The sequence below is a fragment of the Daldinia caldariorum genome (assembly GCF_022478825.1).
Source record: "Daldinia caldariorum strain CBS 122874 unplaced genomic scaffold F4812scaffold_12, whole genome shotgun sequence".
NCBI lineage: Eukaryota > Fungi > Ascomycota > Sordariomycetes > Xylariales > Hypoxylaceae > Daldinia > Daldinia caldariorum.
This window is the reverse complement of record NW_025953048.1, coordinates 301,013-327,211: the sequence shown is the minus strand read 5'-3', so window position 1 is coordinate 327,211 and position 26,199 is coordinate 301,013. Positions and strand designations below refer to the sequence as shown.

The 26,199-nt window shown below is 47.7% G+C and overlaps 9 protein-coding genes across 9 annotated transcripts; 5 read left to right on the top strand and 4 right to left on the bottom strand.

Moving 5' to 3' along the window:
• Positions 1-932: 932 nt before the first annotated feature.
• Positions 933-2,431, top strand: F4812DRAFT_460653 (uncharacterized protein; the record flags this gene model as incomplete). Its single annotated transcript, XM_047937723.1, has 3 exons — positions 933-1,082; positions 1,169-1,271; positions 1,773-2,431. 3 exons carry the CDS (start codon positions 933-935, stop codon positions 2,429-2,431), a joined length of 912 nt encoding a protein of 303 aa, XP_047788695.1.
• Positions 2,432-3,708: 1,277 nt separating this feature from the next.
• F4812DRAFT_76796 (uncharacterized protein) lies at positions 3,709-7,720 on the bottom strand. The gene is made up of 3 exons (XM_047939410.1): positions 7,417-7,720; positions 4,949-7,360; positions 3,709-4,899 (listed from the first exon to the last, which is right to left on the bottom strand). The coding sequence occupies exons 1-3, from the start codon at positions 7,496-7,498 to the stop codon at positions 3,755-3,757; spliced, it is 3,639 nt and encodes a 1,212-aa protein (XP_047788694.1). The 5' UTR covers positions 7,499-7,720; the 3' UTR covers positions 3,709-3,754.
• Positions 7,721-8,257: 537 nt separating this feature from the next.
• On the bottom strand, positions 8,258-10,569 carry F4812DRAFT_433831 (ClpP/crotonase). Its single transcript, XM_047934674.1, has 3 exons — positions 10,290-10,569; positions 10,108-10,234; positions 8,258-10,053 (listed from the first exon to the last, which is right to left on the bottom strand). The coding sequence occupies exons 2-3, from the start codon at positions 10,153-10,155 to the stop codon at positions 8,665-8,667; spliced, it is 1,437 nt and encodes a 478-aa protein (XP_047788693.1). The 5' UTR covers positions 10,156-10,234; positions 10,290-10,569; the 3' UTR covers positions 8,258-8,664.
• F4812DRAFT_76878 (small nuclear ribonucleoprotein Sm D2) lies at positions 10,445-11,539 on the top strand. The gene is made up of 4 exons (XM_047939411.1): positions 10,445-10,855; positions 10,912-10,944; positions 11,010-11,267; positions 11,334-11,539. The coding sequence occupies exons 1-4, from the start codon at positions 10,836-10,838 to the stop codon at positions 11,374-11,376; spliced, it is 354 nt and encodes a 117-aa protein (XP_047788692.1). The 5' UTR covers positions 10,445-10,835; the 3' UTR covers positions 11,377-11,539.
• Positions 11,540-11,702: 163 nt separating this feature from the next.
• On the bottom strand, positions 11,703-13,607 carry F4812DRAFT_451869 (dihydroxyacetone kinase; the record flags this gene model as incomplete). The annotated part of the gene is made up of 3 exons (XM_047936269.1): positions 11,703-12,202; positions 12,266-12,616; positions 12,683-13,607. 3 exons carry the CDS (start codon positions 13,605-13,607, stop codon positions 11,703-11,705), a joined length of 1,776 nt encoding a protein of 591 aa, XP_047788691.1.
• A 1,401-nt stretch (positions 13,608-15,008) lies between these two features.
• On the top strand, positions 15,009-16,547 carry F4812DRAFT_451868 (nagb/rpia/CoA transferase-like protein; the record flags this gene model as incomplete). Its single annotated transcript, XM_047936268.1, has 2 exons — positions 15,009-15,650; positions 15,726-16,547. The coding sequence occupies 2 exons, from the start codon at positions 15,009-15,011 to the stop codon at positions 16,545-16,547; spliced, it is 1,464 nt and encodes a 487-aa protein (XP_047788690.1).
• Positions 16,548-16,865: 318 nt separating this feature from the next.
• On the bottom strand, positions 16,866-17,233 carry F4812DRAFT_460647 (uncharacterized protein; the record flags this gene model as incomplete). Its single annotated transcript, XM_047937722.1, has 2 exons — positions 16,866-17,095; positions 17,200-17,233. The coding sequence occupies 2 exons, from the start codon at positions 17,231-17,233 to the stop codon at positions 16,866-16,868; spliced, it is 264 nt and encodes an 87-aa protein (XP_047788689.1).
• Positions 17,234-17,696: 463 nt separating this feature from the next.
• On the top strand, positions 17,697-20,775 carry F4812DRAFT_76747 (complex proteins associated with Set1p component shg1-domain-containing protein). The gene is made up of 2 exons (XM_047939409.1): positions 17,697-18,137; positions 18,228-20,775. Exons 1-2 carry the CDS (start codon positions 17,925-17,927, stop codon positions 20,457-20,459), a joined length of 2,445 nt encoding a protein of 814 aa, XP_047788688.1. The 5' UTR covers positions 17,697-17,924; the 3' UTR covers positions 20,460-20,775.
• Positions 20,776-22,976: 2,201 nt separating this feature from the next.
• On the top strand, positions 22,977-24,570 carry F4812DRAFT_460645 (SPRY-domain-containing protein; the record flags this gene model as incomplete). Its single annotated transcript, XM_047937721.1, has 3 exons — positions 22,977-23,214; positions 23,293-23,598; positions 23,660-24,570. The coding sequence occupies 3 exons, from the start codon at positions 22,977-22,979 to the stop codon at positions 24,568-24,570; spliced, it is 1,455 nt and encodes a 484-aa protein (XP_047788687.1).
• Between the last annotated feature and the right edge of the window lie 1,629 nt (positions 24,571-26,199).

The following is a 26,199-nucleotide window of genomic DNA, read 5'->3' as shown; positions in this document are numbered from 1 at the left end:
TGATCTTACTCTCTCCCCTAATAAGTCTCCTTTTCTGTATCGGGTGAAAAAAAAAAGAAAAATTCTCAGAAGCCTCGGAACACTATGTCCGGCTAGTATATCGCCACCATCGATTCGTTGATCTGGCTGGCCATTTCTCTGTCTATACAGCGGGATGCCCCGCAAAACTTAATATAAAAAGACTGATCGGTTTGACTTTAAGCTCATCCTGTCGGTTCCGGCAGGGTAGCTTAGGTAGGTTTGATTGTCAAAAGTAGTTTCGTCTGGCTCTAGGTTAAGGTAGGGCTGAACTATGTTTCTTTCCATACGTATCTGCCTTGCTTTAATTTACTAACCTTACCTAGGTAGGTACCTGTTAACTTACTCTATGCAATGCAAATGCGAGTACAAAACTCTTTAATCTAAGAAATTGGAGACGTCAAAAGTGATGCTAGGAAAAACCAAGAAAACCAAGAAATATCTCCGGAGATTCTCCGGAAGATACGATTGGTTGAATTATAAGGTGAGCAATCCTGGCCAATCATATTTTCATATTGAACCCAGCTGCTTTGCACATCTTCGGTGAGAGCTCCGAGCTTGGAAGCCGATTCGGATTATCAGGATAAGTAATCCGTAGTACCTATGTACCTCATATTTAAATTTGTGGGGTAACTTAATTCTCAGCTTTTTCTTCTTTGGACGCGTCGCGTATCTTCTCTTCTCTCAAATGATTGCCCCACCTTTAATTTAATCCTTATCACTCAACTTCAACAATCCAAAAAGAGAAAATCAAGTCGAATAGGAAGAAGAAATAAAGAAACGAACAGAACTTTACCTAAGTTTTCTGACAACTAGATCTCTAGTTCTGTATTTTTGATACTGGAATCGTATCTGAAATTTCTTTTCTTTTCTTTTTTCTTTTTTTAAGCGCTATTACCTGTCTGTCATACACGATGGAATCAACTTCAACACCTCGCATCTCCGCGGCCCTTCTGGACTCGTACATTGGCCATAACGTCATAATTGTTGGCAAGGTAACTGTACTCCGCGGTGACGTCGCATCCATCGAGGCCGACGGGCATATAGAAGCAAACCTCACCAGAGTAAGTGAAAAGTCACACTTATTATTATAATGTAGCTCATAGCGGCGCATATGATCTAAGCTTACAACTATACTATCCACTTATAGGATTGCCACCTTATGGTCGGAAATGGAGCTCAGATTATTGGCAAGGTGAATTCAGACCTGTCCGTCAAGGTGCTGAACGCCATAGATCTCGGCCCTAACGTCGGTATGTATCCCGCGAAGTTCTCGTATCATCTATCTGCTGTGACATCTTTTCATCTAAAGTTGGAGTTGGAGTTACGGCTTTATGAACAAACCGAGTTTGTAATAAGGCTTCACACACATCTCGGACTTCTACCTGATATATACATCTTTTTTTTAAAAAGAAAAAAAAAAGAAAAAGAAAAAAACATTGATACTGCCGCTATCTAATTAATATACTATCCTAACACTTTGGCTTTCTCAGACTACCAAATATGTCAAAACGTTGTTGATGTTACCCACCAGTTCAAGGATATCTTCGTCTCTCAGAATCGAGGCGGCATGAACTGACGTTTCGCACGTGGACGCGTGTCTCTGGGATGGCCGATTGGTTCGCAGCAGCGGTCTTTCTCTCAGCAGTCTCAACCCAAGCCTCAGTTTTTATCTCAACCTCTACCTCAGAAGAAACATGAAACGCGAAATTTTGCTGATTTAACTGATACTACTGCGAGCTCGTCGTCTTCAGAGCCTTTTCAAACAATAATACCGCCGACTAATCAGTTCTCCCAACTATCCATCCAGGAGACACCGCAGTCCTCCCACACTATTACCCAGTCATCTACACTTCACGACACTCAGTTCTCTCAGGAACCCCCCCTTGCTACTAGGGATATTCAGTACACCCATTATACGTATGAAGAGGCATCGTCCTCCTTACGACACCATAAAAGGAACCAACCACCACAGTCTTCTCGTCGTCGACGGAAAACGCCTACATCTTCTCTTGATAAAAATGGACACGAACTGTCACCCCTGGACCCAATCTCACTACCAGTCCCAACAACAGCTCCAGTCACTGCCCCAATCACTGTCCCAATCGCTACCCTTGCCTCAGCCCCAGCCTCAGCGGAGCCACAGTATTACATGACATCGCCATTTCCCCTGCCCCCTCCCGTTGAGCGACGTGGACGGCTCTTCCGCACTCGCTCGGGAAATCTAGCGACTGCCGCCGAGATCCGACGCCGCAGGGAGCTAGAGCAACACGCCGAGGAGCTGCTGGAGATGATCCTCGAAGGTTTTGGCGACGAGCACTCTCACACAATCACATTTGATATGAACGATTCGGGCCGCTGGCGCATCGTAAGGCAGGAACAGCCAGAGGTGGAAGTGTATGAAGATGCGTAACTCCGTGACCTGATCTAGTTCACGTCTTCTTTCTCTTCTACTTACGCGGTCCTTAGATAGGAATTTTCACAATTAGGAGAAAACGGATAGTGTGTATCGTGGCATGCCTGGCTGTTTATTACCTTTCGTGATTTAAGAATATGCGTAGAAAGTGTTTACTTACCACGGCATTATTTAGACCTCATTGTTTACTCCGTGCTGGGCTCTAGGTGTTAGTAAAACATACTTGCGTAGTAAGGTATACTCGTTGTAGGATATGGATTATTGGGGCTTTCCCAAAATTCTCGAGAAGTTCTAATTCAAACCCCCCTTTTTAGAGGAACATCGAATCGATCATCATAATTAATAGGCATAATAGTAAGGCTATACACAGGTGCTCCAAACACACTTATTAATGACGGCCACCCATTTTCATGACTACCTAACCTAGGAGGTAGGTATTTAGTGTAGAAAGGAGTGATTAAGTACATCCGCCCGGTTCAAGAAATGAAAAAAATGCAGGCCAGCAAATTAAAATACACTTAGTTCCACATCGAATAGTCCGTTAACTTCTATCAGTACCCCTGACTATCCTCAGCACTACACCTTCACAACAGCAGCAGCTACACAGCTCAGCCGTCATTCATCGTTCGGTTTCATAGTCCACAACGACACCAACTTCTTCTCAATTATCAAGAACTAGAGAGCTCTTATCACCTCCAAAGACCAAAGACAGGCACACAATCACACGCAAACCAGCAAGCGCACATAAGCACATACACATCTCACCATCTCGACGAGCGGACACAATATAGGTGTAAACAACAAGCAAAGTTTTTTTCTCCTCTATTATTCTCAGGTTCATTCCACTCTTGTTTGTTCATCGACAGGAATTTTTCTCGTTTCGTCGTCCCTTATAAAGTTCACTAGCTAGGTAGGTATCTTGCTGCTGCTTGCAAATACCACAAATGCCATGCCTAGTATCTATGTACCTAAGCTTTCCACAAAACGCCTGGTGGAAGAAGCAGAAAATATAAAAACAACAACAGCAAATACTCTTTCATTTGGGGGTATCATCAGGCTTCCCTTTTTTTTGCCTGGGGGCCTAGGCTTAGGCCTGGGCCAGTGCCAGTGCCGTACTATCCTGTCTATGACCGAAAGAACCGCAGATCGTAGAATAAGTGAAAAGGAAAAAAACAAAACTGTAGGCCAATCAAACAGATCATCGCGCTTCAATACTCCTGTAGACTAATGCAAAAGGCAGAGAATGAATAAACACGCAACTGTGGATGCCCATACACACCACACGGTAAGAGCATCAGGCGTCGTCTCATCTCCACTTCATTAATATTCTGTGTCCATTTCGGTCCACTGATCTGCGTTTCTGTCGTAAGTAATACGCTGTCCAAAGTTCCCTCTTTGGTCTTCATTCCGTGCAGACGGCGAACTACGCTGGGCTGTATCGATTGCGAATAGGTTACCGAAATCCAAGGATCCATGGCTAAGCTCTTCATCTAATGGTGCAAGAGAACCCAGATCCAGTTGGAAACCAGGGGACGACGGTATTGGCATGTTAAACTGATTCATGTCAGGCAGGAGTTGGTGAATGGATCGTGATAGTGGCGTGTCGAAAATCTGACTATCCAGGAGATGCGAGGGTAGAAGACCGCCCGGTGAGTGGCGCTTAGCCCCACTGGAGCGAGGAGTTCGAGTCGGAGTGTGCTGAGACATTAAAATTTGACTTGGGGAGTTGATAGATCTGCAAGAGCGCATGGATCTGGTTACACTTCTAGTGACCGGTCGATGGCTGGGGGTTGGACGAGTTGGGGTCTTAAAAGGGCCACCGTGATTGGCCTTTGGAGGTGGTGTCGAAGGCCGGGGCGGCGTACCAAATATGTCCGCAAAGTCTTCTTCCAAAGTCCCTCCAATCCTTCCTAGGATAGCATTCTCTTTCTCTAGCTCATTCCCAACTCTCGCGTCTGGATATTCAGATGATGTCTGCATAATATTAAAAGCAGCTTCACCTAGTATCCTCTGCTCTCCATCCTTGCGCGGGGATGGAAAAAGGAGTCGTCGAGTAACTCCTAAATCATCGTCAAGGGCAATAGGGCTGCCTGGAGTACCACTTCCCCTAGAGTGCGTAGATCCTCGCGAATGTGTCGAGCCTTGACAGTTTCTTTCCGGATCAGATTTCCCACGATTTTTTTTCGAGCTCCTTTCAAGCCCTTGCTGTTGCGTCTGGCTGAACGACTCGAGTGGTAAGTTTTTTGGAGATGAGGGCGCATCTAACGGCCCAAGAGGATCCGTGGGGAGGCAAGCTTCAGAAGTTAAATTCGTCTGAGAATCACTCTTTGTTCGTGCTTTCTTCGAGCGAGGTGCTGCGGTACCATTCGCCCTCTTCTTTCGCGTTTGAGAGAGCCTTTGTTCGTCCTTTTCCCATTTCTCCGCTGGTCTATGCTGTTTGAACTTGCTAAACCAGATACCACATGCTGTGAAATGTTAGTAAAATCAACGCCGCTCGTGTTATCTACAACTTACGATTACAAAGCAATACTTCATTCCACGCGCTCTTGCTGTCTTTCGGGCCCAAGGACTTCTTGATAACTTCATACGTGGTCACTTTGCCTTCAGCGTCTCTCTCGAGAACATTGATAGCGGTGACATAACCCGGCTTCTCTGAATATTCATGATACGCTGGAATACCTTTATGTTCCTGTTTCCAGATTTTTCGCCACGTGGGCGTCTGCAAAGCTCCACAGTTGCGGCAGAATGACGGTAGTTGCCCTTGAGCAACAGCTTCTTCTAGTTTCTGACGGATTGTCTGCCTTTTAACGAAATTTTTATTCGATTTTCCATCCGCAGGTCCGATAGCGTCAGTCTGAGGGTGTGCGGGCTCAGAGTGAAGCGTAGGAAAAGTCAACTGAGGAAGAACAGGGTCACTCGCAGGAACTGCTGGAAGCTCGGGTTCTGGAGGCGTCTCCCGGCTCTGTTCGTGAGTAGGTGGTTCCATGCGACTACTGACCACCTCGGTAGTGGGTTGTGCGTTATCATACTTTGACGAGTCTTCGGGAGTTTGTGTAAGTGGATGATCATGGCTCATGGATGCTAGACGTTGGCCCTCATCTTCCAAAGCATCAACCTGAGTAACCTCTGGGTTTGGGATATTCTCTTGTACGGTGGTGGCTTTCTCTGGCGAAAATTCTTTTACTGAACGTTGCTCCTCCGTACCTTCCGCCTCCACTCTTTCAACTGGTAAACACGGAGGTTCAGAAATCACGGGCGTTTTGGCCATTTCACTGGTTTTTCGACTGAGATGAGGTGGGTTATAAATCGACGTTTGAGGTAACAACTCAGGAGGCCCAGGAGTCTCTGTGTGGATAATTAGGTCGCTCTGAACATTAGCTGGGGCTTTTTTCACACGACTTCGACGGGGCTTCGGCTTCGCTACCACAGGGGCCTTTTGTCTCAGGTTAGTTTCCTCCTCTATTCGACTATCCAGTCCTCCACTCATATATCCTGAATCAGGCTGCGGCATTGTTATGGGCATCGGTGGAAGGATAGGACTCGAAGGAGCTGGACTCGATCGCATACTATATAATGCAGATCGAGGAACAGGAGGTGAGGACCCAATGTCGGGACTAGCTTCATCGGAATACGTATGAGATGGCGACGCACCCGCAGACTCCACAGGGGATCGAGCATCTTGGATGTGAGAAGTAGACTGGTTAAGTTCCAGAAAAGATGGCGTAAAAGAGCGGCTTATTGTCGAACTTGATATCGACTCACGTCTCAGGCCGCTAGGAGCCAAGGGTCGGGCATTAGGTACGCTTGAAAAACGAGAGTCGGGGACGGGTGTTGGAGCTCGCGGGATTTCTTGACCTGTAGGAGCATCCCCAGCAGATGCAATAGGCCGAAAATTTCGAATCGATCCCGCGGTGCTGGCAACAACTCGCAGCGATTCTGGCGCTGAGCCGAATGTAGCAGTATTACTACGCTCAACCTTGGTCATTGTAGCCCTCTTCTTGGTCCGTGGTGGTCCATCATCCGCATCAGTGCCATCTTCGTAACCTGACGTACTACCCTCAGCCGGAAGAGGCTTCTTTCGTGGTCGACCCCTAGGTCGTCCTGAAGGGGGGCGGCTTGATGCTCTAGAAGCCGGACGTGATTGGGGTTTACCTCCCTTGGCCGGTGCCGGAGCTCTGGCTAATTCATCTGTGACCATAGCCTGCTTTTGGGGAGCTGGCCCTTGGATCGGAGCTGGTCCATGCTGCTCCCTAACATTCCGTTCGGCCGAGGCGGGTCGGCTTCCTGGCGCTGATCTTAGCCCTTGAAAGCTCGATATGGGTGTATTTGCTCTAGGCTCGGGGTTCTGGTAAAAGGGTTGAATAGGCGTAGGAACTAGAGCGGAACTAATAGGTGGCCCCTGAGGTTGAGCTAGGTTCGAATTGGATTGAGTAAATGAATTCCATTCGGTACTCTCTGAGGGAGTAGGTGTTGATGTTCTCGGAGCGGTAATCGGTTCTATACCAGCCGCCGGGGCTGAACTATTTCGTGCGATTTTCGGAACAGGGGTTAACTTCAATCTAACTTCGAGGATCTCTCTAATGCCGGTTCCAAAAGCAGCTAGTAGGTTCTTCGTGACACGTCCCGTAACGAACTGCGGTGTATTAGATGAACTGGGTCCTTGATCGAGACCCCAGCTGAGCATGCCTTGTCCAACTAGGGGCACATCTGGCTCAGAATAGTCATAGGCATAGACAGTGTAGTCGTATTCATTACTGCTAATCAACTCCGGACTACACTGGGCTACCGCCTGTAGGCATGGCCTTAGATCAATGATACCAATGCGGTTCTGCTCGTCCACCGGGATCGTTTGGACTTGAAGAATGTGAGGCCAACGAGCGAGACATCGCTCCTGACAATCTTTGTCAAATGTATATTGGACCTTTACTACATGGCAATGATTAGTCCTTGAAGCATCATTCGAGGGGATCGACGATGCTTACACCCCATAGGCTTTACCTGTACTCCGTACTCATCGACGTCCTGACTACCACCCCAGGAGGCATTGCCAGGGTGGTTTGACATCTTCGTAGTAAAGAGACCCTTGGCCACTTATGAAGACTCTTCCGAGGCACACAAATAGGGATACGACAATTATAAGTGATTAAAAAAAAGATACGGTAAATTCAAGAGTTTTGGTTGCCAATTGTCGTTATCGGAGACGTGTCATAGTATCGAGTCGCTGCAAGAGTTTTTATAATCCCGACGCCGATTCAAGAGGATCTGGCGGCAGTTGAACGGTATTGAAAGGCGAGAAAAATCTAAAATCATATGGGAATCAATTGCCGAATTCAATAATGTATAAGAGGGTTTGGACTCATTCCAATTGGAATGCATAAAGTCCGACAATTGTCGAACAAGGGAGAAGGAAAAGTTGAAGAGATTGAAGAATGTTGTGAACTGACGAATTGAGGTACGAAGTACGAAAGTAGGTACAAATTGGGTGGAACAGATATTAAGGAAGTAAAAGTACCGGGCAACGCGCACTGAGGTGTTAGTGGGGATTCGCGCTAACAGTTTTCAATCAATTCAAGGACGCGTTTAAGCGTGTCTCGCGGTAGACGTCACGTCACTTGGGCACTTGGGTCGGGGGAGGCTGGGCTAAACGGAACGCTATGACCACCTGCACCCTCAATAAGTCGGTGGTCATGTGGAGCCGAGTGCACAGACCATATATGACGAGCTGGACAAGACGCTAGTACGTATTGAGCCAACAGAACATGTAGGCAGGCACAGGCACACCAACTCCGGTAGCTATAGCCTGTAGATTATTCTCAAGAATAATCCCCAAAAGATTTATTGAATATCTAAGGTATGTTTGCGAAATATGAAGCGGGGGCTCCGAGCGAATATTTATACCAGCCGAAAGGCTCCACATTTCTACGGTACCTTTAATGACTCAGCCACAAAATGCTATATATGCACGTATTAGCCCCCCCCCTTTCCCCCCCTTTACACCAATAGTGGATGTTAGGTCAATGCCTATTTAATCCTTGCCAAGGCATATGTCCTAGGCAACCTCTAGGTAACCATCCGTCTGCCGGAAAATCACCTACCAACCCCTACTCCGTTTGCATCGACGGATTTTCGTACATGAGAACCCCTGCGTCGAGATTCTACTGCCATCTCTAGCCGTTATCGACTTATCATAATATACATGAAGAGGTAATGTGGTATGATGGGCTATCCAGTTATTCGTCCACCCATTCTGCCTTGCCCTCCTCATTCACAATGGTCTTCCTGGATAATATTTCGTCCACGATGGCGTCAATGCCCTGCCTGCCTTTCCTCTTCCGGATGAATTCTTCCCGAATCTCACGGCGGGATAGTCCATATGACTTAACAGCCTCTCTGACATCGTCTTCGCTGGGTACACCAAATTGCCCGTAGGAATATTGGCTGTAGTCTCTATCCGTTACTAAATTCAACTTTGGCGGGCCGCCGCTGAGTTGGAAGAAAGGCGCGACAATGTCGTTGGGTTTTGTAATTTCTTCCAAGCTAGCTGGCTGCCACTGCGGGAGCGTTTTCGTTATTAGCCGCGCCGTGACACCCTCCACGAAGTCAGGGTGCTTCATAAACCTAGCAGCTATTTGGTGTTCTCTCCGGAATGCCTCCGCAATGGACCAATTGCGACCTTCCCTCATCTGTGTAAGAGCAACGTGAACTGAGGTTGGGGATCGTTGGTGTAGAGTTTCCAATGTTTTCTCAGCCCAGGCTTTAGTAGGGCCTCCTTCTGCTCGTTCTGCCCGCAAGGCAGCTATGATGTCGGCAACGCTATTTTTATTAAAGCATCGGTCAATGGCCTTCCTAAGTTCGCCGCCTAATAGGATTGGTTCTTTAGGTGGTAGTCCGGTCGCATATTCTTCAATAGTCATCTCGATAATAGCGAGGCGCTCTTCCATGGTGTTATAATCTTTAAACCGCAACTCGGCCAATCGCGATTCTAGACTTGGTAAACTAGTCGAGTGTAAGTAGTGCGTTGCAATTCCGGAGTAAAATACGTTTACTCCTTCAAGGTGTTCGCTTGTTAGGGCCAGATAGGTACCAACGGAGCCCGGCATCCTAGGCAGAAAGAATGAGGCGCCAACGTCCGGGAAAAAGCCTATGGTGGTTTCTGGCATCGCGAAGACTGTCCTTTCGGTAGCAATCCGGAATGGAGCATGAATACTGAGCCCTACGCCACCACCCATTGTGTAGCCATCCATAAATGAGATATATGGTTTCTGATATGTCGCAATGTAGTGATCTAACTGGTATTCCAAAGCAAAGTACTCTACTGCCTTGCTAGGACCTTTTTCTGGGTCTTCTTTGATTTGTTTCGCTAGTGCCTTCACATCACCTCCAGCGCAAAATGCCTTTGGACCAGCGCCCTTCATGACAATTACATTTGCCATGTCTGACTTCTCCCACTCGACTAATCGGGGGAATATCTTCCTGATCATAGAGCCGTTGAGCGCGTTATAGCTGTCTGGTCGATTGAGCTCAACGGTCCGCAGACCATATATGTTGTTGAAGACGACATCGTTAGGTTGGTCTGTATCTAGCTCCTTAGGGAGTTCTCTAATAGAGCTTGTAGACATCTACATCGACAAATCAGCGGACGTTCACCAAAGGGACACCAATTCCGACCATACTTGTGCTCGTGCAGCTTGGGGAGTAAGGATCTTAGCTCTTAGCGGCATGGTAGAATTTATGCTCCAGCAAGGAGAGGTGGCATTGGTAGCAGTGGTAGCTGCTGACCCAGCTCTCCGTATTAAGACTCTGAAAGACATTTAATCCAGTTCCCTTCTGATTCTCTGGATGCGCAATCCCTTACCTCTTTGCGCATCAAGGGGCCCAATTTTAAGGCTTTAAGGGTCCAAGGTTAAGTTGCGACAAGTTGCGACAAGTTGCGACAAGCGGTCTTTGTAATTCAGTCGGGAGTTGGCATTGAGATATCCTCGGGTTAAAAAAAAAACTGATATCTTTTACCGAAGTACCTAAGTACAAGGTGGGCGGGGAGATGTGTTGATGGCCCGGGTGTTAGGTACCCGCATAGGAAGGTCGTGGGCAGCATAGGTACCTCAGGTACCGTACCTGAGGTGCACTACTGCACCAAAGTGGAAACCTATTCCATTTGCATTAAGGACATAAACCTTATCCCGCTATGAATTACATACCTGTAATGAATTGAATTTATGTAATTTGGGTGTGGGCTTGGATGTGGGCTGAACGCGTCGTAGCCAATCAAATCTTTCTTTCTTTCTTTACCATACCCAAGACTTTGGGGATTTCAAGAACCAAACATCTCTCAGCCTCGCCTCGCCTCAACCTTCACCATCTATCGCTTTTTGATCCAATTACCTAAATCCCAACAATCAACATGGCCGATAATAAGATTCAGTAAGCTCCAATACTCATGCATTGCTATGATTAAATGCTAATAAGTCATTGTTTAGGGAGCTTCTCACCAAACCACGCAATGAACTGACGTATGTACTTCGTCCCGCGACCTACGTCTATTGTCTTCTTTCCTCTTTCCTAACGCGATAAACAGGGAATACGAGATCTCGCTCCTTGAAGAGCACGAATTCAGCGCCGGCCCCTTATCGATTCTGCAGACCGCTGTCCGAAGCCATACCCAGGTTCTGATCTCATGTCGCAATAACCGGAAGCTCCTAGCTCGCGTCAAAGCTTTTGACCGCCATTGCAACATGGTACTGGAGAATGTCAAGGAGATGTGGACCGAGATACCGAAATTATCAAATGGGAAGAAAGGCAGACCTCTTAACAAGGATCGATTTATTAGCAAGATGTATGTTACGGCATCCCCCTACGCATAGGTCAGTGACGGTAGGAGCTAATGTCATATCTTTTACAGGTTTTTGAGAGGCGATTCAGTCATCCTAGTCCTACTCAGCTAGAGAATCAAGGAGGGGTTCAGTTATACCATCTCACTTGCAAACGCGGCGTGCCTTTACTATGCGATGCCTAAAATAATCAGACAGGATGTGAAGACCGAGACAACATACTAATGCAGTAAAATGTCTTGTGGGAGTGCTCAGTATGGTAAATACTGCTAGCAGCTAAAGAAAGCTGCCTCGGAGGAGCATATTGAGCAACAGGAAAAGCCGTGATAATGGGATGAATGAAATAGGGCGCAGATACTATTATTAAATCTGATTAGCTACATATTCTGCACTACGAAACCGGCTCATTACCACTGCAAGACACATAAGTGAACCGCTAATTATACAGTTTCCCAGCTATCATCCTCAGATTTGATCCCGGCCAAGCCCAGGAAGAAACTCGCCAATCCCCAAGCGCCTGGATCAGGTACCTGCTCAAACCCGGAACCCCCAACATACACTGCCCGACCTAAGCTAGGTTTCATCCCCTTAGTATCCTCAGCAGCTTTCTTTGAAGCTTCAGCGGCCTTCTTGAGGTCCCCGGTCTTTCTGAGGACCTCCACGAATGGATATAAGGCATCTACCAGTGTGCGATCACCAGGTCTGGCCGGTGTATATCTCGATAGTGCATCGCAACTCTGCTTTAAAGCGGCAGCCCATATTTCAGGAGAAGCGTCTCCTGGTGCGAGGGTTCGGAGTGAATGGACCAGAGCGTTTAGGAAGATTGCGAACAATGCCCCTGAAGTGCCATCCATTGCATTCTCGACAATTGTGACGATACGAGCGAGGTCGACCACAACGTCGCCCGTGGCTGGCTTCTCTTTTATATGACTGAGGACAGCTGGGAATTGTTAGCCTAGGTTAGGTAGTTTTGTTAGGTTAGGTACTCTCAGTCTTGGCTTACCTTCAGCGCCACGCTTCAACCCGATACCGCAGTCGCCATCTCCAACCACAGTGTCATATCTTGTCACTTCTGGTTCGGCAGCGATGATGGCTTGCAAACCTGAAGCCAAGGCCTCATTAAAAGCACTCCCATTGGCTTTGAGGCCGCTTTGCTTGATGCTCTGGTCGGGACCAGTGCTGGTTTCCCTAGTAGCAGTATTATTTTCTTCCCATGTGGTTTTTTGGATCGGCGCTGACCAGCCGGTAGCTTCACACGGATAGTCTAATAGTTGAATCATGCTGGGACCACCGATATCTGTATTTACGACATTTAGGAGCGTAATACTGAACCCCAGGCCGTTCAAACTCGTCACTATAGTGCTCGCGATTAGTGATCAATGTTCAACGAAGGACCTCATAATGATAGAGGACCACTCACTGTATGTTCCGCTAAGGATTCTCACTGGCTGAATACCCCAGGATGATTTCAGCTGCTTTACCACCTCGGTAGTAATACCACCTAGTTCGAGAACACTAACACCCCCAAGGTTGTTCACGAGCAGCACTATTTCGTTAGAATTTACGTTAAGAAACGCTCTGTCGTTGTCGTTTTGGTCCAGAAGCTGCGACAACATCGTGCCTACAAGCTCCGGAAGATTAACTTTCTTTCGCCCTGACCCTGCCTCGTTATGGATACCCATTCCAACTTCTACCTCGCCTTCTTGAAGGCTCTCGGCGGCATTGGAACCGACTGCTCTCCCGGGCACATGCACGTGGTCAAGGCTGGCTCCGACGCTCACGAGATTGGCTGCGGTAAGTTTTGCGACCTTGTAAACTTCTTCGAGGCTGCGTCCCTGTGCTGCGAGGGCGCCAGCTACCTTGTGCACTAGTACCGTCCCAGCAATTCCTCTCCTGCCCACCTTACCCCCTCTTTCCCTGCCGACTCCAACGTCATCACCAACAATGACCATTTCGACGTTCAGGCCGTCAGCCTTTGCCTTCTCGACGGCCATACCGAAATTCAGGACGTCTCCAGTGTAGTTCATGACGGTAACCAAGACGCCCTTATTAGTATCCACTCTCGAAGTTATGGCCCTTCGTATCTGCTCGGCGCTAGGCGATGCGAAGATGGTCCCGGCTACGGCAGCGGAGAGTAGGCCAGAACCGACAAAGGCGCCGAAGCTCGGCTCGTGGCCACTGCCGCCGCCACTAATAATTGAGACCTGCGAGGGCTCATGACTGGGTCTCTTGTAGACAATCTTATTCTCAGCATCCAGGGCCACGGAAGGGTTCGTCAGAGTGAGGCTCTCGAGGGCCGAGTTGACCAGTAGAATAGGATCGTTGATAAAATGCCTCGCCGACATTTTCGGAACAATTGCAAGGACCTCACTTATTACGAGAACTTATTATGAGATTGGAACATGGAAGTGCGAAGTCCTTGTAGGAGTTTGAAAGGGAAATATTTCGCTGAATTAGATTTAGGCTTATATATAAATTATATGTACTTCATAATATGAAAAGGGGGAAGGGGAGAGCGAGACAGAGCATAGTTCCCCACCTGAATTGGCAATGGCCACTCAACATTGGCAGTGGCTTATTATTATCGTCAGGTCGATATGATGTGCAGGCGATTCGGGTGCCGTGTTGTTTGGGCTTGAACATACACAGTCCAAGAACTCCAAGGACTCCCAGGACCAGCTAATCGGTAAAGGCCAACGATCGGGAAGTGCGGGGTCTTCTCGCGGGGTTTGCTACCTAAGGTTAAGTAGTTGAAAGGATTTATTTAATCGGGGCTTGAATACGGCATCTTTCCGACTGGGGGAATACCGGGAAGAAGCCGTGTTATAGGTTGAAATTAATTAGTAGCTATAAATTCGAAGTTATTTCGCGCCTACCTGATACCATACCGTGTTGTGCGCACGCTGGAACACCTCAACATCGCATATATTCCCAGTCATATATGCTTTTTTACTCTTTACAGTATTCCGGGACTTAACGCCACTTAACAGTAAAGCAGTATAGGTGTTACTGTTACTCAGATCCACTAGAAAAGATGGACAAGGCAGGCAAGATACCACCTAAGCTTCTCCTCATCCGCTGTCACCAGGGCTTGCGCGGCTCTCCCGCCGGCATTCTAGCGGCTGATCTGAACCAAATATTTACCAGGATTACAATAAACAATTCGTCCGACTCGGTCTAAGGATTCAACAAAAGCATATTCTATTGATATATGAAACTTGTGTGATTGGTGCTTTAAGATTTTTGTTGAAAAAAACAGTTGGTCAAATGTGAAATGTGAAAGTCTTCAAATCATTGCTTCTGTGCTTCCATTACATGTGTAAAAATACAACAGGGAGTAATCCGGATTCCATTTGGGTGCGGAGGTTACATTGGTAGCAGATTGTGGCTAATTATAAAGTACTTGAGTACTTTGAAATACACTGACCCCTCTATCATGTGGCTTGGGCAATTCAAGAAATATTCCTTGCCCCGCGCTATGAGTCAAAGGTCCGGGTCTCTCTTTTGCGCAACCAGATTGGTCGCAAAAAAAGAAAAAAAGAAAAAAAAGAAAAAAACAAGGGAAAAGAGAGCTTCTCTAAATGAAGCTTGGGGTTTTCCCACAATTCTCACTCTAAGCTTAAGGCTCACGTGAGATTTGTCACATTCACTTAATGAGAAAACTTATACATTGGTTCCGTAGTTTTCTCAAAGCGCGGCGTTACCGTCATTCCGTTCGCGGTGAACCAGGAAGCACAGGCGTCGTCATGTCAACAGCTCAGGATGAGCGGCCCTCGGAGGCCAATTCTCAGCAAGCCCAGCAAGCCCAGCAACCTCAGAAAACCCAACAGACTCAGCAGACTCAACAAGCAATAAAACCTGAAAAACCTCAGGCCCAGAACCAGGCCCAGAAACCTACACAAAATGCCAAGAGCGCAAAGGCAGATGCGGCTGCGGCTGCGGCTGCAAAACCACAAAAGCCCTCAGGCGCGGAATTAAAAGCAAAAGCTAAAGCAGAGAAGGCTGCACGACGCGCCCAGGCAAAGGTGTCAAAAGAGGTTGCCAAGGGAGAAGCTGCGGTATCGTCAACTCCTGGCCAATTAGGCCCATCTGCAGGCGAGGTAAAAGGCGGCAAGGCGAAGGGCAAGCAGGACGGTGGTTCAGCGACTGCTTCAGGGGCAGCAGGAAGACCAGTGGTGTCTAAGGGACCCATACCTATCGTTCCAGCTGAACCGAAGTTCAAGATACCTGAGTGCTTTAGTCATTTGTCTATGGCCAAGAGGATCCCGATAACTCAAGCAGATAAAGATGTCCATCCAACCGTCTTGGCTCTAGGTCAGCAAATGGCCACATTCACAATTGATGAGAGTATCACGAGACTAAAAGCAACCCTGTTGGCCTTTAAAAAGGTATTACTTCTTCAAATCACAAGAAGCCCAAGTTTTACTGTTTTACTCATACCTCATATTCTAATACCGGTATAGGTCATTAATTCATACACTACCCCTCCCGGAAACACTCTTGCAAGACACTTAACACCTCATGTCTTGAATCCTCAGATCGACTATCTCACTGCATGTCGGCCGATGTGCTTTTCTATGGGAAACGCTATCCGTTGGCTTAAATTGCAAGTTAGCAAGATCGATCCTGACGTGCCTGAAGCAGAGGCAAAGAAGCAACTATGCAGCAGCATAGATACCTTTATCCAAGAACGGATCAGCATGGCTGATCTCGTCATAACAGAGAAGACTTCCGAGAAGATCGAAAATGGCGATGTTGTACTGACGTATGGATGGAGCACTCTCGTGGAGCAAGCACTTCTCCAGGCATACACAATTGCCGAGAAGAGGTTCACGGTTATTGTGCTCGATGACCCGTACGAGAGGAAGGGTCAAACATTAGCCAAGACTCTCACTGCGGCGGGATTGAGAGTATCTTATTGCGGTGATTTTGGTGGACTAAGATTCTACCTTCAGACCGTCACAAAAGTTATAGTGGCCGCCGAGTCCATGTTTAACAATGGATCCATGTATGCACGGTCAGGCACTTGTGACCTCGCCATTGCCGCAAAACAGCTTGATTTACCAGTCATTGTCCTCTGCGAGACCGTCAACATCACTGAGCGAGTCTCTACAGACTCTCTTACATACAACGAGATCGACCCAGAGCGAAGCTCAAGCGCCTCTTTCAGACTATTATATGACACTACACCCGACAAGTACCTGTCGCTCATCATATCAGAGCTAGGAGCAGTACAGCCAACTTCAGTACCGGATTTACTGCGAAAACTCGAGGAGTCCAATTAGAAGGGGGGCCCAAGGGAATCGAGGTATTTAGATAACAGGGCGGATTTGTGCTGAACTTCTCAGCCTACCTGTAGGATTTTAGCAAGAGGTTGAAGGCTTCCTAGTAATACCCATAACCGGGACAAAAGAAAATACAAGATCGATAAACCCGTAAAACATCGCGCCGTATACTTAGGGAAAAGAACATGCCGGTTTGCTCTTGATTTGATTTGCTTTGGTTTATTGACTCTTTATCCCGTAATTCCTCTTTTTGTATGTACACCGAACGGAGCATCATCCGACCGACACAGGATACTTCGTTGTTTTTTTCTTTCTTTCTCACGCGGATGCGCCCGCCTTCTCCGCATCCCTCGCCGCCTTCCTCGCTCTCTTTTCCAGAATAGACCGTTTGCGCTCCTCCAAGATAGCCGACTGCCTCTCGTCGACGCCCTGTAACCAATATCCGAAGCTTGCGCCGACTCCCGCAAACACGGGGTACGCCCATAGAGAGCCCCTGTTGAAAAAGGGTCGCATTTCGAGACCGAGCTGCCAGAAGCGGACGGCAACGCCTATATATGTAGGTAAGTACCTAGATCAGCCATGCTATGCTATGTTTTGCTTTGCTTGGGGGAATGTCGATTTGTTCTCGAAAAAAAAGAGGTCATGTTCATACCGAAGCCTCCCCAGAAAAGGACTCGATGCACCATTGCGGACTTGTTGGGAGCGGAGTATTGCCTCAATTGGCTGGTCGTGTTCTTTTTTTACTCTTTTTTTCTTGCTTCGTATAGTAGAGTAGAAGCGCTCTACTTGGGCACTTGGAGGGGGGGTAGAGGGGGCCTTTGGAGGTCGTGGACGGAGAGTTGAGATGGCCGAATTATTTGACTGACGTGAAGTTCGGCTCTGATTGTGGATTGGGGATTCGGAGCTTCCAATCAAACAAGGCGGAACATAAGCTCGCGCACAGACCAGGTGGGAAGCCAAATGCCATGCAGCCATGCTGGAATGCGATTGTGCAAGTCTCTTATCGGGCAGGTACATGTTTAGATTAGATAGTACCTAGGTACTTCGGTATCTGACGCTAGCTGTGTATCGTTGTAACTTCCCAAGGCTGTCAAATCAAGTGAATTTCCTCCCTGGTTCCATTCTCGGAGCTAAATCCCCAGGGTCTAAATCGTAACTAACTCAACTTTCCTCCGACCCTTCACCAATTTAATCATTCGCGTTTCTTTCCTTCGTAATTCGCGGGTTCTTTTTCTTCTTATTTTTTTTTCTTTTGAACAGCATTTCAATGTCCATCATTTGAAGAAACCCTGATACAATAAATTTGATTCAGAGATGAATCAAATTCGCATGTTCATTCCTCTTCTAGAATAAAATACTTTGGTCTCGCGAGGCCAGATGGCCTCGGCGGCCACCACCATGGCTTCCGCAGAGCAAACTACCACTCCAGCCACTGGCACTACTGCTCTCGCGCCTCGAAAGTTCAAGGCTTCGGATCTACCTTTGCCGTCCGCTACGCGATCCGCGATCGAGGGATTAGCCCATAGCTTTAAGAAGAAAGGTAGTTACGATGCAATTCGCAAGCAGATCTGGGAGAAATTCGAGCAGAGTGTGAGTAGTCGCGACTACTTATTATCCACGGCCCAGTGCCAGTGCCATATAGTTGCCAAACATCATATACTAATTACTGCGACCAAACAGGACTACGAGGCTCAGGTTACTAAATCTATTCTCGAAGTCGCCGAACAAGAACTCGAACGTAATCCTGCGCAACTTTTATCCATTGACCGTCGAAAGGCTGCTGCCCTTATTGACGGTGCCCTCGATCGTTCTGGAGTCTACCAAAAAGCTGAGGAGGTCCTTGACCAATTGATTGATGTGAAAGCTATCGAGACGGGCATGCGTGAACTACGCCAGGCCGAAATTGGCGTTGAGGCAGCTAAAGAAGAGCAAGAACGCGGCTCCAAAACAGACGCAGAGTACGCCGCCGAATCAGCTCGCAGCTTAGATGAACGCGACCGTATTCGACGAGAACTAAGGGCGAAGGAGGAGCAAATCCTAGAGGAGAAACGAAAGATTGAGCGAGAGGAACGCAAGAAGAGAGAGCGCGAGAGAGAGCGTGAACTAGAGAAAGCTGAAGCTAAGCGTAAAGAAGAGCGAGATGCTCGGAGGCGCGAACGCGAGAAGAAAGAAGCGGAGCGCGAGCGCGAAAGGGAGAAGGAGCGGGAAGAGCGCCGGCGCGCTAGAGAACGAGACAGAGAAAGAGATCAGGAACGACGCCGATCCAGAACGAGGTCGAGGCATAGGTCGCGGGAAAGGTCGCGACATCGCGATAGGGACCGTGAGAGGGACCGCGATCGCAGCCGCCGCCGGGATAGTCGCGAGCGACGGCACCGAGAGCGGTCCCCTAGGGATAACCGCGAACGTGGTAAGCCGGAAGAGCTTAAGAAAGAGCTCACCAAGGAGGACCACGAGAGGCTCGAGAGGGAAGCGCTTGAAAATCTGCTACGGGAGAGCAAAAGGAGTGCTGCTAAACAACCTGAACTCGAGGTTGATGAAGCTCTCGTACCGCCTCCGCGAAGGACGAAACCAGCTTCCGCAATACAACCTATACGTCGCGACTCTATTAAAAACTCAGACACGAAGAAAACACCAGAGCTTACAAAACCCGAATCTAAGGATACGTCTAGGGAAACCAAGGACACTAAGGAGTTGAAAGAGGCGAAGCCGCCTAAGGAGTCCAAGGACGCCGTTGAACCTAAAGAAGCCAAGGAAAGCAAGGAATCTAAAGATAGTAAGAGCAAAGAGGAGAGACGACCCAGCCCGGCCCCTTCGCGACACCATCGTGATCGATCACGTGGCACAGAAGATGACCGAAAACATCGCGATCGCGATCGTGACCGTGCTAGAAGTCGGTCTCATGCCAGATCTGATCGACGGGAACGGAGCCGATCAAGACATCGACCAGAACGCCGAGAACGCAGTCGTTCAAGAGACCGCGATCGAGTTGTAGAGAGAGATAGGGACTTTTACCGTCCGGGCCAGCGAGATAAGAGTCGTTCTCGCACACGAACTCACCGCGACAGGCACGAAAGAAGTCGGTCTCGGGATAGGTACAAGCCCGAGCGCAGAGAGCGAAGCCGTTCTCGACGCAGGGAGGATCGAGATAGGCGCGACCGAAGTCGTTCACGTGTTCGTCCTGAGAAGCGAGACGATCGCCGAGAGAGATCTCGTTCACCTAAATCAAAACCCGACAAACCTCGGTCGCGTCCTCCACGGAGTCGATCTCGATCTCGGCCAGCTACTGCTAGCAAGCCTGAAATTAGCGATGCTGAAGCCTGGAAGCAAGGAGAAATCAAGAAACGTGAGCAGGAAGCGAAAGCTTACCTAGCAGCGCAGCGCGAGGCTCGTGAGAAGGGCCTGCCTATTCCTGGAGTCGACGACAAATGGAGTACTGGGGAGCGCTCGCCTGAAGCTAAGAGGGCCCGTGTTCCTGACGACATCGACCGGTATAGACCTGGTGATCGCGACCGGACGGACAAATACCGAGAACGGGACCGGGATAGGGATCGAGATAGAGATGACCGTCGAGAAAAAGAAAAGGACCGCGATAGGGATGATCGACGAGAGCGGCGACACAGTCGAAGCAGGAGTCGCAGTCGCCGCCGGGACCGCGAGCGGCACCGGTCCCGCGACAGGTATCGAGGGGAGGGGACTCGGGACAGAGATCGCGATCATGACCGTGACCGTGATCGTGATCGTGACAAGTACCGCGATAGAGATCGTGACCGCGAGACAGATCGTAATAGAGATCGCGACGGAGATAGGGACAAGCGCAACCGTCGTGACAGGAGTAACGAATCACGACGCGACAGGGACCGGGATCGAAGAGATCGAAGTCGTAGTCGTCGACGGAGCCGCAGCCCCCGCTAGTCGCAGGGCCAGCCATTCCTTCATGATCTAGTACTACTGCAAGGGACAGCCCGTGGTCATCCTAACCGGGACCAAGCACAGCAAGTATTGAAGTAGACTTTTTACTGCATGTACTATTAAGCAGGGCGAATAAGGGGCCTCGATCTGGTCGGCATTATTTAAGGGTGTGTTCAATTCTAATTTGGAGGGGGGGTTAAGAGGGCTTGAGACCGAGCTACTGGACGTCACGGACTACAAAAAAGCTATACCCTGGAACTTTGCTAGGCGTTCAAGGTTTTTGCTATGTTGATAGGTGTAGCACAAGTCAGGTATTCTGGAAAAGCTATCTAGGTACCTAACCTAGTTACAAGCATGGAAGTGGTACAAAGTAATGAAGTGGTTTTACGTCTCACTGTTGTTATTATTATTTTTATCATTCGCGTATTGTGTATTGTAATACGTATTGTCTACATACGCGAATAGGTAGGAGTCAATTACTATTAGGTTTGGTACCTACATAATGCAATTGGCTCTGCATTGATTGGCATTGATAAATGTCGTACTAGGTTAGGATGTAAAGCGCATAAAACTGGCGGTTGTTGATGCCAGCCGCACCTAAAGATAGGCTACCTCTTATAGGTATAAATAAATAATGCACTGCGTAACGCGATGCGGTTGCCAAAACAAACCCCTGGAAGATCCGCGCTTACAGATGATTATCGAGGTGCACCTAAGCAAAATCCGCCAATGGTACCGGATACCTAGGTATCAAAGAGAAGACAAGAAAGACATAAGCTTTCCGTGGAATTCGGGCGCATACGGTAAGAGGTATTTCATTTCTTCAGATACATGACTCAGGTACGTAAGGTTAGGTAAATATGGTATGCTCCGTATATTAAATCGAGTTTATTTCGGATAGTTGAAGAATACATACCTGTTATCTAACTTGGATGCTTTGTATAGATTTCTTCGATTAAGGGGTTACCTAGGTAGGTATTAACTACTTAACAGGTAGGTAACTGCTTGCCACATTTTCCAACTCGAAGATGGAGAGAGAGGAGAGAGTAATATGAAGTCAATTACATTTAAATATTGCCAAGAAGCAGGATCAGGTGACGATGATACAGTAAAAGGGACAGAAGCGATTCAAGGGGTGGGGGGGTTGGTTGGTAGTTCGGATGAGATCTTCAGCGTTGTGAAAATAGGTCTCAGCGTCGTCATTAGAGCCTTGGGATTGACAGGGGTGAGGGATGTTTGGTTTAGCGTGGTGTAATCTGTTACCAACCTGTGGGAATTTGGAAAGAAGACGCATTGGAAAGCCAGACAGCTTGGAAAGTTCCCGCGCCACTTACCTGTTAGCGGCATAACATACGAAAAGGATCTGTGACATAATTCCTCAATTGTGAAGGCATTTTGTACAATACATTATTCAGCATACGTACCTCCATACCGTACCGTACCTTGCCTGACCTTAACTTGAGTACCTAGGTAGGTATATGTAATAATGTAAATTATATGCAAGTATCGTACCAGATGTGCTTTACTTCCTCGACCTATCTTGTGACGCGCACATCTTTTTAGGTAAGGTACGAAATGCAAGTGTCACAAGCCACAGGCTCCCAGTGAAGCCAGCTCAGGTTTTCCCCATCGTAGGGCGGAGTAACGGCACATGTACCTAAGGCAGTAGCATGTAACTCTGTAGGTACCTGGTCTGTCCCGTCCAAAGTCCACCTAGGCAAAGTATGAAATGGCAAAACCAGCCTTTGGAACTTGGAACCTTACTATGTAGAAAGATACCAAACCAGAATTAGAGCTTGCGATCATTCCTTCTTCCCTTCTCGTTCATTCTTATTCTTCCATTTTCCTCCCCTCTCGTGATACGCCATACGCCATACGCCGCACCTGCAAGGCAGGGAATGCTTATTTTTATTTTTGTTCTTATTCTTATTTTTCTCTTCCTTTCTACCAACCTCAAATTCCGTATTCCGTTCAATCAGCCAAATCGGTCAATCCAATTTCGACAGTCGAGTCAAAATCGCCCAATTTAACAACAAAAGCTATAATCGGCCCAGTGCGTCTTATTAAAAGTGCTAGCTACCTGCTAGCAAGTAGTAATAGTACGACGACGCACGACACTTTTTTCGAGACCCGACACCAGGTGATAAACTCCCCGTGTATCCATTTTCAAGGATCAAGAACCAATATCTCTCCTCAATCGAATTTCAACAATTTCATAGCCAACCCTTTTCCACCGCGAACCGGACAACCACCTTTTTTTTTGCTTAGATTTTGCTTAGATTTGTCTTTCGGAACTCAAGGGAATTTGTTTATATCTCTTTATTTTTGGCGTCCTCTCATTTCTTTTTTCTCATTTGTTCTTTTCTTTAAAAGATTTACTACATCGAGGTACTTCATCCTCGACAACTCGACATCCGAATGCTCGAGATTCGACGGTGAGGGAAAACCGTCCCCCAGTCTAAAAATCAACACTCCCCTCCCCCCTCATATTGCCACCGACCGATAAAACAACCCTCCAACATGGCGAGCCTAGACGGCATCCTGATCGGAATTTTATCCTCCTTTGGCTCTGCCATCCTGATAGCTTTGATTTTCCTTATCGTATACTTCTTCAGATATACAACTTCCGGACGCATCTTCCTCGGCCGGATCGGCCGGCCTGGCGAATATGACGACGAGCAGGCATTTGCTAGAGAGGAGGCGGAGGCCTTGGAGGTGATGGATGATATGCAGAGGACGGAGTACCTGAGAGCGAAAGGTAAATACTAAACCCGCAAACCAATAGCGCCCGTATATTTCCTTATCATGAAGGACGGTATATTAATAAATGAGGTAGCATTTATTCAAGCGAACCCGCCCGAGTCACTTCAAACAGACATTTCTTTATCGCAATATCTAGCCATACAGGAGAAGGGTGTTTCAGCGTGGGAGTTCGAGCCGGAACTGGAAATCGCCAACTGCTTCGTCGAGGCGAGAACTGAGATTGAATTCTTCGATTCGGAATGCACAGTCATGAGCAATTTGCCGGTACCAAAACAGAACGAAGTATACTACTGGGAAGCCAAGATCTACGACAAACCCGAGACCACACTACTTAGCATTGGCATGAGCACGAAACCTTATCCATTATTCAGACTTCCAGGTATGCAGGTACATTCAAGTCGACTCTGTGTGTACCCTGAAGCTAACCTTTTGTCATCTAGGCTTTCACAAACATTCTGTCGCATATACTTCTACCGGTGCCCGACGGTTCAATCAACCATTTAGGGCGAGCACCTACGGGCCTGGATATGTTCAAGGCGACGTTATCGGCGTTGGCTACCGTCCTAGGACAGGCACCATTTTCTTTACGCGCAACGGCAAGCGACTAGACGATGTGGTTCATGGTTTGAAATCTCAAAACTTTTTTCCATCTGTCGGCGCGAACGGACCGTGTACTGTACACGTCAACTTCGGCCAGGCTGGTTTCGTATTTATCGAGGCAAACGTAAAGAAATGGGGATTGGCCCCAATTACCGGCAGTCTGGCACCGCCGCCACCTTACGGAAGCGAACAGGGAAGCATTCTACTCGAGACCGGACGCAGGAAAGACGAGCAACCCGGGTCGCCTTCGAGGACACACGGTTATACGCAATCGGTTCAACGGTATACTAATAGTGGTGGTCCAGGCTTAAATCCAGGACATGGGCGGACAAGAAGTGGCAATTTTAGAGTACTTCCGCCTACGAGTCCAGGACCACAAAGAAGTCCTACTGATATTTCCCTTGCGCAGCTGGTTCCTTCGGATGAAACAGGCGAAGCTAGCAATGCTATCAACGCTAGCGGGGACCAAGTCGTCGATGTTGTCGGACTAGGTTTGCACGAAGCGTCACATCCGCCACCTGAATATACTAGTCCGGAACACTCGGATGAAGATAGCTCGGGCAGCGGTTCCGATAGCGATCACGTTCCACTGATCAGGTCAGGACGTAGCCGCGGGGCATCCGCAGCTACTATAAGACCAAGCAATCCCCCAATTCCTAGCTATAGTGACGCTGTTCGACAAGGTGCTGGTAGGGACAGGAGCCGTAGCGAAAGCGCCATGCCCAGCCGGAACGGCACGCGAACAGGCTAGGTTGTCCATAAAACCTAGAGTAGCCAAAAAAAAAAAAAGGATTTATCACCTAGCACGGAACAGGGGAGTTTACGGTCAGGAAAGGGAACAACGACACTTTTTTGCTTTGCTTTTGCGCCACAGAATCGTTTTTGGGCTACGACAAACATTGGCATTGGGTCAGGTGAAACTTTACTCCTTACATGATACCTCAAACAGAACCTTTTTTTTCTGGTCTTTTTTTTTTTATCTCGCATCGTTTAGCGGCATGGTTGGGGGAATAGTGGAATAGGAGAAAGGGTTTGCCTTAGGTGCTTACTACCTTGGTGTCTTTTTTGTTGTTGTCGTTATCGTTGTTGGCTTCTGTCTCTCTTCCGCAAGAGGAATTGAAAAAAGTAAAGTAACCAAACAGGGCTGGAACTTACTAGAACTACTACTACTTACTACTACTACTACTACTACTACTACTACTACTGGTACTGACTTACTACCCCCTTACTTGCCTGGCCCGCTCTAGACAGGGACGGGAGCCGGAGGCCAGGATGGAAATAGGGGGATAGGGAATAAGGGGTACGGGATAGGTTAGGTTAAAGAAACCTCACATGTCATATACTAGGAAGAATAAAAAAAATACACCAAGGTTGATAGAGTATATCTATGCTTGCAGATATGAATGCCTGGTGCTTGTTATATTTTGAATATTCCAACATGCTTTCCGACTCGACGGCCTTCATCGCATATGGTAACTTGAGGATATCTGAATTACCATCAGCTAAAAGAATTAGACATTGCTTTCTTCGTATGCATAACAAACAGGTAACTACCTACCTGTATGCTCCCATTCTCGTAGTAGAATTAGACGCAAAATGAAAATTGAACTTGAAAGACTTGACTACGGGACGAGACTACCTGCTATATAGCCTCTCGCACGATATAGCGTAACTGGCTAGTTCAACACTTAAGATACCTAGGTAGGTAAGCGATTATCTGACCCCAACTACTTCTTGTGATATAATACTCACCTATCAGGTAGGTACCTACCTAAGGGAACTTACGCAAACCCGACGAACTTAAAGCTTCCCAGTCAAAGTAAATGCCATCAAGCGGCATTACTCAGAAAGCCCCGAGTTCTGATGAAAAGTACGTAAATGTCAGAGAGATCCCGTGATGTATGTCGTGCGTAGAGTGAATACTAGAGACAGTAGCACGTATGGAGTATCGAGTATGCAGTGTAGAGTAGTGATCTATTAGCGCTTGCCCCTCGAAGCACCTTCTTAGGAGCAGCTCGCTCCTTATATACACCTATCCTAGTGGGTCTCATGTTCTAATCCGTCCTAGTGTTCTATACCCCTGACAGTAACGAGAGAAAGAGGGAAGTAGTAGAAAGGCCCTCGTCTAGCTACCTTATATACACGATGGTGACCCGCTAGGGGTCCACACCAAGAGGTCGACAGGGCCGTACTGTAACAATCTTCCAGCGTTGTGAAGCCTCCTCTGTGATACTTGTAAGTCAGGAGTTCCATACGAGTGGCACTTATGCTGAGTGATAGTTGGCATGCCTATACAGAGTGAATGTCGGTGTTGTACATATATACCCTGTATCCCACGTATCCCAGTTTCCATGCTTCTTGGTCCGCCTCGTGATTTATT